The sequence below is a fragment of the Python bivittatus genome, unplaced genomic scaffold (genome assembly GCF_059951505.1).
Source record: "Python bivittatus isolate LINGU-HERP-01145 unplaced genomic scaffold, Pbiv_v1 ctg000340_np1212, whole genome shotgun sequence".
NCBI lineage: Eukaryota > Metazoa > Chordata > Lepidosauria > Squamata > Pythonidae > Python > Python bivittatus.
The window spans coordinates 32,202,647-32,215,473 of record NW_028277056.1 but is presented as its reverse complement, the minus strand read 5'-3'; the positions used below and the strand labels follow the sequence as shown (position 1 = coordinate 32,215,473).

Genomic DNA, 12,827 nt, shown 5'->3' with positions numbered 1-12,827 from the left:
GCTATCACCACAGATACAGAGATACAGGGTAGGCCAGTGGTTAAACCCAAGGATGAAATGGAAAAGCCAGAAAAGGGGCTAGGAACAGAGGCCTAGGCAAACCTGGTTGCTGAAATGTTGCGACAGCAACAGGAAGATAGGCTTTTGAGGGAAGCAGAATGAAGGAATCAGCTGGAGTGGTAAAAAACTGAACAAGAGGCACAGAGGGACAAATTTAAAGGGCTTCTAGATCTCTTTAAAGAGATACAGTCCCCAGGTGGGGCACATACCCCCACACATATGGAAAGGGGGAGTGGAGGACCCAAGGACATGAACATTCCCAAATTAATTGATGAGGAAAACATTGAGGCTTATTTTACAAAGTTTGAGAGGGTGGCTATGTCCTGTAAATGGCCAAAAGATGAGTGGATAGCCAGGCTGTCTCCTAGTCTGTCAGGGAAAACTTTCAGAGCATATAGTCATCTCCCAGCTAAGGGTATATTGGGTTATCAGTACGTGAAAAACAATTTTGTATAGATATGGTGTGACTCCATATACATATAAATAAAGATTTAGAGGTTATGTATTCAACTCCCAGGAGGGTGTTTGGGAGTTATGGGCCCCTCTGGAAGATTTAGGAAGGAAATGGCTAAAGCCAGATGAAAAGAGTAAAGAGGAAGTAGTAGAGGAAGTCATTCTTGAGCAATTTCTTCATGTACTCCTTTCCAGAGTAAGGTTGTGGATACAAGAACATCATCCTAAAACAGGTCTCAAGGCAGTTGAGTTAGCAGATGCCTATTTGGCAGCTAGCAAGGCAGAGAAGGAATTGAAAGGAGTAAGGAAAGAGAAAGAAAGCCTGTACTAGAAAGTAGGAATGTAATGGTGCAGGAAGAGGTCAGAGAGGAACTTGTTAAACAAGCTTTAACTCCTAACTTGAAGAAAAAGGGTCATTCGATCAGCAGTTGTTATAATTGTGGAAAGAAAGGTCATTTGGCTAGGGAGTGTTGGATTCAGAAAAAGAAAGGAGTGTCTGCTGTTTTTCATGCACCACTGGGGACCAGGTTAAAGGTTCCAGCTAAGGTTAATGGAGTGGCTGTTAAGGGTTTGGTGGACACTGGAAGCAGAAGAACCTTAGTACAACCTCATTTAGTAAGAAAGATAGTTTGTATTGGTATTGTTTGTATTGCTCACTAGTATTTTCAGACAAACTGAGATGGTGGAGTTAATGAAGGCTAGGGTGCAGGTAAACGGAATAGAGAAGAAAATGGTAGTTGGGATTGTCCCTAGGTTGCCCTGTGGGTTGGTCCTTGGAACAGATTTTCCAATCCTGGAGGGATGGTTCAACTCAAAAAGTTGTAGGGAAAAGGCTACAGTGGTGGGGATAACTACTAGGGCTCAGCCGAAGGAGGATGAGAAACAGGCAGAGGTTCAAAAGAGTGAACCTGTACTTCTTCCTAGCCATTCAGATTTATTGGGGAAAGTAGGCTAGGCAAGAAAAAATAAAGCAGGTAGATAAAGCCAGAGGGGAACCTATAGGGTTACAGACCCCTAAATGGTATATTGATTTAGGGTGATTACAGAAAAAAGATCCTACTTTGAATCACTGTTGGCAGATGGCAAAAGAGGAGGGGGACAGAGAAAGTACACCTAGGTTTCAGGAAAAGGAAGGGTTACTATTTAGAATCAGACTTCATCCAGTGACAAAGGACATAATTGAACAAGTTGTAGTTTCCCAAGAGTATTGTAAGCCAATCATGGAGTTAGCTCATAAGAACCCGTGGTCAGGACACATGGGAAGGGATAGGACTACATTCAGAATCCTGGATTGATTTTATTGTCCAGGGATTAGCAAGGATGTAGAACAGTTCTGTAATTCTTGCTCTGCCTGTCAACTGGTAAAACCAAAAAGAGAGCAGGACAAAGTACCATTACAGACAGTTCCTCTCATCCCTACACTACTTACCAAGATTGCTATGGAAATTGTAGGACCATTGCCTAGATCAAGTAAAGGAAATAAGTATATTCTGGTCATATGTGATTATGCCACCAGACACCCAGAGACAATCCTACTGAAAAGTAACTGCCAAACGAATAGCTGAGAAACTGATAGATTTTCAGTAAAGTGGGTATACCTGGAGAGATTCTTATGGATCAAGGAACCAACTTCAATCAGCATTACTTAAATATCTATATGCTGAGTTAGAAATTAAAGGAATTCGTACTTGTCCTTATCATCCACAAGCTGAAGGGCTGACAGAACAGATGAATCAAATGCTGAAAGATATGTTTAAAATATGCATGCCAAGACCCCAGGCACTGGGATGTTTGGTTACTGTTTCTTTTGTTTGTGTACAGAGAAGTACCACAAGCATCCACAGGTTTTAGTCCATTTGAATTATTGTATGGAAGGCAGCCTAAGGGAATTTTGGATGTGATTAGGGAAGGATGGTATGAAAGGACTGAAGGGTCTAAGAATGTTATAGAGTATCTCTTAGTCTAACGGGAAAAGTTGAAAATGTTAGGAAAGCTAGCTCAGAAACATATGGTAAGGGCCAAAGAGAAACAAAAGAAACTCTGTGATAAGTGTTTGTAGGGAAAAGAGTTTCGGGTAGGAGAACAAGTACTACTATTACTACCAAGCAAGAAGAGCAAGTTGCTGGTGAAATGGCAGGGTCCTTATACCATGACAAGGCACACTAGACCAGTCAACTATGAAATCACCATGAAAAATAGGAAGAAAAAGATATATCATGCTAACCTCTTGCGCAAATGGTATGAAAGAACAGACTGACTTAGTGTTACTAGTTTTGAAGGAACAGACTCCTGAATTTGTGGACCAAGCATGGGATGTTATCTTATATCCATCCTGTGGAAAGGTTGACCTAAACATGGACCTAACCAAAGGCCAACAGGAAGAGTTGAACAAATTACTACTGGACTATAAGGAAATGTTCACCACAAAACCAGGATTGACAGATAAAGTGAAACATCAAATAGACATGGGTAATACTTGGTCTGTTCGGCAACAGCCCTATAGAGTACCAGAAAGGTTGAAAGAGATGTTGAAAATGGAAGTAGACAATATACTTCCGATGGATATCATTGAACCTTCTGAAAGTAACTGGTCTTCACTGGTGGTCTTATGCCAAAGCTGAATGGGGAGATAAGATTCTGTGAGGACTATAGACAACTAAATAGGGAAGCAAGATTTGATGGCTATCCAATGCCTCAAATACATGCTGTCCTCGATGAACTAGATGGTGCCCAGTATTTCTCCTCATTTGATCTGACAAAAGGGATATTGGCAGATTCCATTGGATGACCAATCCAAGGAGAAAACAGCATTTGCCATACTACATAGACTGTTCCAATTCAACCGTATTCCATTTGGGTTGCATGGAGCATCTGCAACCTTTCAGAGGCTAATGGATCAACTATTACCAGGAAGGGACAAGTGGTATGTAGCTTAGACAACATCCTCTTATACAGCAAATCCTGGAAAGAACATCTTGAACATATACAATTAGTGTTGGAAAGTCTGAAGAAGGCTGCTCTACATATAGATCCTGAAAAGTGTCATTTGGGTTTTCAGGAACTCCGTTATTTGGGATTTATTGTTGGAAAAGGAGAAGTTAAACCAAAACAAGGAAAAGTGGAAACTTTACAGAAAGTATTACCTCTAAAAACTAAGGAGGAGGTTAGATCATTCCTGGAATTAGTTGGATATTCCCAATTATTCATACCACATTTTTCCACAATAGCACAACCTCTAATAGACCTTACAAAAAAGACAGAGCCTGACAAAATAAGGTGGATGGAAAAATACCAAGAGGCCTTCGAAAAAAACAAGCCTTATGTGATAAACCAATATTACACAGTCCAGTCTTTAATCAGCCATTTGAATTACAAGTGGACACTTCTAATGTAGGATTGGGTGCAGTACTCATATAAAATTATGATGGAGTGGCCCATCCTATCAGTTATATCTTGAAAAAGTTACACCTTCAAGAGAAAAAGTATAGTACCATCGAGAAGGAAGTGTATGCCATCAAATGGGCTATAAAAACCTTCCAAATTTACTTTTGGGGTAGAGAGTTTATGGTAATCACAGACCCCCTGCCTCTGAAGTGGCTCCACAGATGAAAGATACAAATCCAAGACTGACACAGTGGTATCTCTCATTGCAGCCTTACAAATTCAGCATTACCCATAAAGCAGAACAGCAGAATAACATTACGGACTTCCTCTTAAGATTCGGGGGAGATACTGAGCTCGGTCTCACCTCCTGAGAATTGAAGAAGAGAGCAAAGAAAAAAGAAAAAAAAAGTTTGTTGTTTTATATTATATATATATATATTATATATATATATATATATATATATATATATATATATATAAAGGAAGGAGGTATGTGGAAGGATGGGCTGGAAAAGAGTGTAGGTAGCTGGAATTGAGTGCCTGCCCCTTCAATTCTAAAACACCTCAGTGGCCAAATGGGGGAGAGATTGTATAAAAAGCCCTGTTTGGAACAGCTGAGTGTGGTAGTAGTGGGTATTTTGGTATGCTGGGTGTGTAGAGGAGAGGCAGAAGGAAGCAAGGGAGAGAGCAGCAGTCAGGATTTGTGGAAAGGCCAGGACCATTAGTACCTGGACATATTAATAGATATTCTAGGGATAGTAGTGTTTAACAGTTAGAGTAGGATAATAAGTTGTGTGACAGAAATATAGGTTAGATGAAAACTGTAATAGTGGGACACCTGGGTAGAAAAAAAAACACTTTTGGTATTGTGCATATTGGTTTTATAAGTAAAGGAAGCCCAATATAAAAGGGGAGAGGAAAGCCTGTTTGTGTCCAGTGTATCCTTGGGAATATCTTGGTGAGTCTGGGTAATTCACCCTTGGATATTAAACGAGTCTGTGACATGGGTGGTGTCAAGAATTGGAGGCTCACCAGAGAGTGATCTGACCATGGCAGAGGAGAAAACAGTATCCCCCCCCCAAATTTCAGAGCACCATGCCATTGCTCTGACAGAAAATCCAGGTCAGGTGTATTACCCCTGTTCTGTGCAGGCCTTGAATGACCTGGGACAAACCCATGGCTGCCATGGTAGCTGTGAACTCCTAAGCCATCTCTGACCCTCGCCCAGGGAAGGCAGATTAAAGTCCCCCAAGACCATAAACCTGGGGAACCTCACCAGCAGCCCAGTCAGGGAGTTGAGAACCTCAGGCAGGGAAGTTGCTAGTATACTAGCCTCCCTGCTGCAAGCAACAGTCCCAACTGATCCCTATTAATGCCCAACTTAATAAGTAATGTCTCACACCTGGTAATCTAAGGAGCAAGGCCCCTAGATGCCTCAAGTTTCTTGGATGACGACCACCAACCCACCTCCCCTACCCTGGGGCCTTGGCTGGTGCCACACCTGGAAACCAGCCTAGCACATCTCAGAGAGGGGACCCCCCTCCTCCTGTCCCAGCCAAGTCTCAGTAATACATTCCAGATCAGCCTTTTCATTGATAATTAAGTTGTAAATCAAGGTGGCTTTATTACATACCAATCTGGTGTTCAGCAGCAGGAGCTGACAACCCAGGGCCCAGGAGCAAGTTCAAGAAGCTGGAACAAGCCACAGGAACAATATATCTGTGGTGCAGTCCCCATGAGTGGCCCACTTCTTGTCTCCCATTGTACCTCCCTCTACTGAATTGTGAAAATTTAAAACCTGCCTTCATCTGTTCAGAGCCTCCCTCTCCTGTCTATATAAGTCCATGTCCCAGTTTGCTGTAAGATTATATTTATGATACTGAAGCCTCCTTCAAATACAGAAAATAAAATACAATACACTCTTAAACTTTCTCAAAATAAATATAAGCTGGCCTCAAGGGATGTGACTGTCCAGTTTCTCAGACTTCCTATAGTATCTGACTGACCGTGTAGGATTTTTGACAGATTCAGGTGAGCTGTTTTTATGATCATTGTTCTTATGTTCTCTGATCTCTTTGGACTGTATCCTGCTATATTGTTTTGTTCTTCTCATTTATTTTCTAAAATCCCATTTTAAACATTTTCTTTGAATGTTGAAGTCACAGAAGCTTGACATTTACTCTGAGGTGAAAGTCTTTCTAAACTGAACTGATCTCAGTTATGATGTTTAATATTTGTCTGAATCACTCCAATTTCCTCATGGAAAAACCAGTGCAATTGCAATCAGATCAACTCATATTCACCAGTCAATCTATGAACATCTGTCAACCATCAATTTCTTGAGTCTGCAAACTCATATCTTAAATCACTGCAGAATCTCATGATTATTTATGTTTCATTAAATGTATTAAAGAAAAATAAAGTTGATGTAATTAGTAAAGTAACTTGCTAAGACTTTAAATTTAAAAGTATATGATAGACTTTCAGAATGGATTGTAAATTCTGGGAATGCAGTCACAACACACCAGGTGAGCATCAGGTTGGGGAAGACTGCACAAATAGGATTAATCTAATATACATGAGCTCATATTTCAGTCAAAGCTGTTAGTACCTACAGCAAAGTTTATCTGGTGAATACTAAAATGATCTAAACATTTTACAGAGGTATTTAAAAAGGACCTCCATAGTGCAAATAAACAGATTTGTAGTCATTCATTTAATGCTCCACTGGTACATAGAAAGACTTATGGGGCCATAGTAGCCATCAACCATGCTAACCTTACAGCCATTCAGAGAATAAAAATTTAACAATCAATTTGCTCTTTCTGTACAAAATAACTCAGTGATTGCCGCTTAATGATACATTTTTCATGTTCTTAGGGTATAAAGAATGTAATACTGACAGCAGATGAGATATGAAAACATTTTATTTTACTTTCAGATATTACTATATACAGAAATGCTCAGATTATCAGGGCAGTTGGCTTGGGAAAATTAATAGCACAGGAGACAATAGTAGAGTAAGTAGCCCTTAGGTTTTTATATAATTCCTTACAAGAAATCCTATTACATGGGCACAATCTGTGAAGGTATAATCTAATTTTGAGATAGAAACAGGATGAATAAGTATATTATTATCTCTGTCCTGTTCTTTGCTCAACTTTAAAAGTATCAGAAGGCCTTGATAGTAGTAGGACTAACTTTAAGTTAAGAATGGGCATTTCTATAAATTTCAGTTTCTCTTGGAATCTGATTTTGCAAATTAGTCAATTTTTTTTTTTTTTAATCCATAAATTTCTCAATTCCCCTACTTTCTGGGGAATTGATCTTTTTAAATATTCACACTAAAAGGTGTAAGTTTTTCTTGTATACATTTCTCCAAAGATATATACTTTGTTAGAAATTCTGCCATATGTATAACACATTTTATACATTTTATTCATTCTGTTTTTGTGCACACTTTTGTACATTTTTCCCATTAAACGTAAACTAAATTCAACTGACAGCCAGTGTGGTGTAGTGGCAAGATGTTGGACTAGGCATGGGGAAAACCAATGTTCCAGTTTTCCCTTAGTAATGGAAGCCAGCTGGGTGATCTTGGGCCAGCCACTCCCACTCAGGTCTAATCCATGTCAGGCTCTGTGACAAGCTAGCTGAAAAACAAAACCCCTCATTATATCATATATTAATAAGCTTCACTGTAAGAACTGGGTAAGTGTAGTCAAAACAGGTTGACTCTGTAGCTAAGCAGGACAAGTGCTAACAACAATGCAGAATTCAGAGAAATATGAAGTTGAAAGAATAACTGAGCTTTTATTTATTTATTGGTTTAAATTTTGAAAACTGATACATTTGCATATATTCAGGCCAAATGCATTTCTTTCCCATCCATACTTCAAACTTATTTTAGGAACATACACTGCACACATGGGGTGAGCTAAGCAGCCAGTAATTCAAATGTTAACACAGCTATGAACTCATTAAGTAACTTCAAGTAAGTTACTGTATCCTATTTTCATCCCCTCAGCAGTTGTATATTAATAATACAATATTATCATATCAAGTTGTTGTAAGGGGAATTGAAATATTATGAGATGCACACTGAGCCTATGTTCACTGTTCTCATGTCCTAAATTATTTATTTAGTACATATGATTTTATCCTTCAATCCTTCAGATTGTTTCACAAGTAAGAAGAAAATATAATATAATATATATATGAATATATAATCATAAAACAAATGCAAAATCACAAGCCAAAGATGATGATCATAAAACAATAAGATATTAATAAATCATTGAGCACTAATAATTCATAATACTAGAACTGCAACCATCCAGGTAAACCACCTAACCAAAGTCTTAGCATCCAAGTGCTTTTAGAACATTTAGCTTTGTACATCCCACTATCTTCTTATATGTGATTTTTAAAACTATATTTAAATATCTTTTGCTTTCTAAAATAATGTTTAATAGGTATTATCCAATCAGCAGAGAAATCCATGCGTACAATAGAAATATCATAAAGCAACTTTGGACATTTATACATATGCAGTTTGGTTTCCAAATGAGTGTGTGTGTTTGCCCAGGGATCTGACTTGCAGAAGCTATGTGCATATACCTGTACTATAAATACCAGCTTGGTACAGATGATTTTCCTGTAATAGAAGTTTGCTGATTGGATACCTTGGTGTAACTTTAAAAGGATGAAATTCATTCATGTGGTGAGCAGTAATTCCTGAACAAGATTCTGGAGATGTTAAAAACTGAACTATGATATTTTCCCAGATGTCTAAAACCTTCAAAGTACCATTAAGATCAAAATCATGCTGTCTTGTTACTACGGAATATATTTATATAAATACTATTGTATTTATATGAAGGCGTCAGTGAATACCAGAATCCATCACAAAATAATTCAGGCCATCAAGGCCAATCTTCTGCTCAGTACAGAAAGCCATACTAAAGCATCATAGGCAGATGACTATCTAAGCATCAAATGAATGAGAGCCCACTACTTCTCTGGATAATTGATTCTGCTGTTAGTCTTTGTTACAGTATGGAAATTTTTTTCTAACATTCAATCTGAATCAGCTTTTCTGTAATTTAAATACATTATTCTGGTACCCTGAAACAAAAGAGAATATTTCCTGTTCTTCTATATGAAACCTTTTAGGTATTTGAAAAGTGCTGACATATTTCTTCTCTCAAGACTAAAGATATCTAGTCTATTCAGTCTCTTTTCATAGCACTTGATTTCTAGTCCCTGCTAGAAATTTCACCATGCTGTTGTCTGTTTAGGAGCTGAATCTGTTTATTTCATTATTTATTTATGAACTGAGTTCCAGTTCATTAAACACTGAAGCAAAGCTAGTTGTTGGGGTTTTTTTTGAATTACAGTGGTTATGTAGACCTTGTATAGTAGATGAGACATTTTTATATTGGTAGGAACTACACACTTGACAGTTCCTGAATAAAAGTTTCTAGAAAAGTTTCTAGAACATGTTGCTTCCTATGTGTATTAATTAGAATGTGTTTCCAATCCAGCCACCATAACTGCATACAATCATGAATCTTGGGGGAAAGTGCTTCATTGCAAAATTGGTAATATTTCACCTTTACAACTCATATGAGCTTTGAAATGCAAGAGGAGAATGGAGGTAAGCTGATGGGAAACGTTTGGAGAATTTCAGCATTTTGGTTTATTTGCTTTTACAATCAGTCTTTCCACACATACCTTCTTTCACAGGTATTTCTCAGAGATAGATGATAACTTTAATATAATAACTATAATAGATATACGTCAGATTGCAATGTCAGATTGCAAATAATCAGAAAAATGCACATACATAAACATATGTCCTGAAATATATTTATGGAAAATATTGTTTGGTTGGTTAATTGGAATGACAGAATTGCTGTTTTTTCATGACTGGCAGCCTGAACTTGAGTACTGTTTGGTTAATAAAAATTATAATGAATGGGTTTTAAACTATGAAGATAGTAATGCTGCTCAGCCAGAATTGTCCCAACTCTGAAGAAGGATTCACCTACATGAATGTACCTGGAATAAACTGTCTCAAAGAAACACAGAAATTGATCACCTGGAATTATGACTAAAACCCCCAAATCATATGAGATAACTATACCTGAACACATGATACTTCACTATAATAGTTAATTCATCATCTGTCTTGTTACAAGCATAAAGCATCATACACTGATACTTAACAGCAACTATCAACAGATCCTGAGTTTGATTCATGAGGTGTGGAATAGAACTAGGGTTATATTCAATAAGGGAAAAGGTCAAAAATAAGCTGTCCAGATACCATGGAATTTAAAGACAGCTGGAATGCCTCTAGAATTTAAAGACAGCTGGAATGCCTTTGTTAACTGACTGAATTCAGGACATGAATTTGTTCCATCAAATTACTGGTTTGAAACCTCTGATTTTAGCTGGAAGGGGGATCTAAGGAGGTAATGTTAGCAAATATGTCTTGCAAATAATTTATGTTTTAGTTTCCTAAGGAAAAAAGGAAAGGGATATTATGTTGAACAAATGTATATTCAGAAGTAACTGATCTATATGGATAGACACAGGTTCTGAAAGAGAACAATGAATTGTTTAACAGAACTTGGTCAGCTTGTAAGCTGAGCCAGGAAAGATCTAAGATGAATACTCACAGAAGCAAATAAAATCTTCCTGCTGAATACTTTCTTAGAGTTTTATTTTAATGAAACACACTACACCACAGTGGCTCTTTAAAGTGTAGAGCTGGATTTGTCAAATAAAAGCCATTGAAGAGAGTGTATGTATGTATTCAAATATGAAGTTCTACCTCATCCCACCTTACTCCAAATCACCTTTATATCCCTGCTGCTATTTATGTATGTATGTAACTTATCCCTCACATATTTGAAAGAGAGAGAGAGGATAGCCCACCATTTTCTTCCTGAAATACATGAGATTAAGGGAATTATTTTTAGCCTAAAGAAGAGAAGCAGGGACATGACGGCCCTTTTGAAGTACCTGAGAGGATGCTATACAGGCTACAAAGACCTTCTGTTTATCATCCCTGGAGGCCTGAAATGGAGTAATGGGTTTAAGTTAAAAGAAGGAAAATCTGGTTGGTTTCCTAACAATATGAGCTGTTTGTCAATGAAATCAATTATCCAGAGAAGCAATGAACTCTTCTTTACTGGATGTGTTCAGGCAGAGGCTGAACAGCCATCTGTTGTAGGCACTTTAGTTTGGATTTCTGCATAGAGCAAGGCACTGGAATCAATAGCTTAAATAGTCCTCTCTGTCCTATGATTCTACAAAGTGGACCACCTCCTTACCATCCTTGCCAAATGATTTTTTTTCTTCCTCAGTTCAGTAACAGTTGAATGCATATTCAAGCTAATCTATCCCTTATAAGCTTTGGCTTACAGAAATACTTCTATATTGAGCAATTAATCACCAGCCCAATTGTTAATGGGACAACATTTAAGATGAAGGTTACCATTAACAGAGTCTTATTAAAGCTTCAAAATGATCAAGGGAGTATATTAGAGCAATTTAAACTGAGGCAAGAAAAGCAGAAACAGTGTTATGATTACTTCCTTTAGAAGTAGGAGATAATGTTCATGTTAGTTGAAGTAGATTGTGGAAACTTGTTGAAGGAATTGAATAATAAAACACCAGGATTTATTTAGTTCAGACTAATGGAGAGGTGGTATATGGAAGAAATTAGAAAAAAATACAGAAACAGTAAATTGACAATTATCTTCTTGGCTGAGATGTTAATCTCAAAAATAACTATAACCCAGAAGCTTGCAGTAAAGTTGGAAAATGTGAATGAACCTCATGCAAAATGATAAGGGTTTACTATGAGAAACAAAGCTTAGCTTTAGCTTAGGTTCTAAAACTTTTGGTTGCACGGGTCATTAACTGGGAGTCAGAAGCAGAGAATAAAGATTCTTGGATGCTAAGGTAAATAAAAGGAAAATGTAAGTAAATGGATCACAGAAAGAAATAATGGATTTTTTTTTTTTTTCAGGCTGTGTGGAGTCTGCAAAGAATCAGAATCAGGGGACTTCTAAAGGGAAGTGAAGGTTACCTTAGGGCAGTGTTGCCCAAACTTGGCCACTTTAAGATGAGTGGACTTCAACTCCCAGAATTCCCTAGTCAGCTTGGACAATACTACCTTAGGGAGTGGATAGGGAATAAAGGAAAGAAAATACATAAAAAGAGCTATGGATCTGTGGATGTAAGATATATCACTTAACATTATCAGACATGGGGGTGGGGGGGAGAGTGTAGAGGAAGGAGTAGAGAAGCAATAGTCAGCCTGGATGCAAGAGGTAGGAAGATGAAGAAGGAGGTGACTTTTTTTTTTTTTTCCAAATTAAGGGGGAGAAAGAAAATTTACTCACAAGCAGGATACATCTTAAATGGAAAAATCACTAGACATTTCTCCTAGCAGCATTATGCCCTGCTAGCATGTCTATCTGCAATTACAAGAAGATCCATTCCCTCCAACTTACATGGTTATCATTGTCTAAAGTTATTCTTATAACAAGATACCCATGTAATACTGTCCGCCTGACTATATGGCTATTGGTTCCGAATGCAAATAGTATAGCAAAGCCTGGATTTGAGAATATAATATCCCAGGGAATCTACCAAATTCCCCTCCCTCCATAGATCCAATAAGAAATATATAATGTAAACTTCTAGTTATGAACAGCCAAAAACAGCTTTGCTGCACTATTTGCATTTACAACCAAGCAGCCCACCCCCGGGCAACACAAAAAGAAGAAAATGTAGTTAATGATAATAGTACCATTGTTACCTGCACTCTAGAGAGAACATGGGTCTGATTTGGATAATGATAAATCAATGGACTTCAAGGGAATGTGTAGGTGTAACACTAATGATACATG

At 37.7% G+C, this 12,827-nt stretch overlaps 1 protein-coding gene across 1 annotated transcript; it reads left to right on the top strand.

Annotated features, from left to right (window-relative positions):
• Positions 1-309: 309 nt before the first annotated feature.
• On the top strand, positions 310-844 carry LOC148216073 (zinc finger protein with KRAB and SCAN domains 3-like). Its single transcript, XM_088140896.1, has 2 exons — positions 310-495; positions 578-844. The coding sequence occupies exons 1-2, from the start codon at positions 310-312 to the stop codon at positions 842-844; spliced, it is 453 nt and encodes a 150-aa protein (XP_087997022.1).
• Positions 845-12,827: the final 11,983 nt, after the last annotated feature.

Bases quoted from the DNA above. Each gene is read 5' to 3' on its own strand.
- LOC148216073 (XM_088140896.1), top strand. From the start codon at position 310: ATGAACATTCCCAAATTAATTGATGAGGAAAACATTGAGGCTTATTTT. The intron at 496-577 runs GTGAAAAACAAT...TTCAACTCCCAG, and splicing joins GTATATTGGGTTATCAGTAC to GAGGGTGTTTGGGAGTTATG.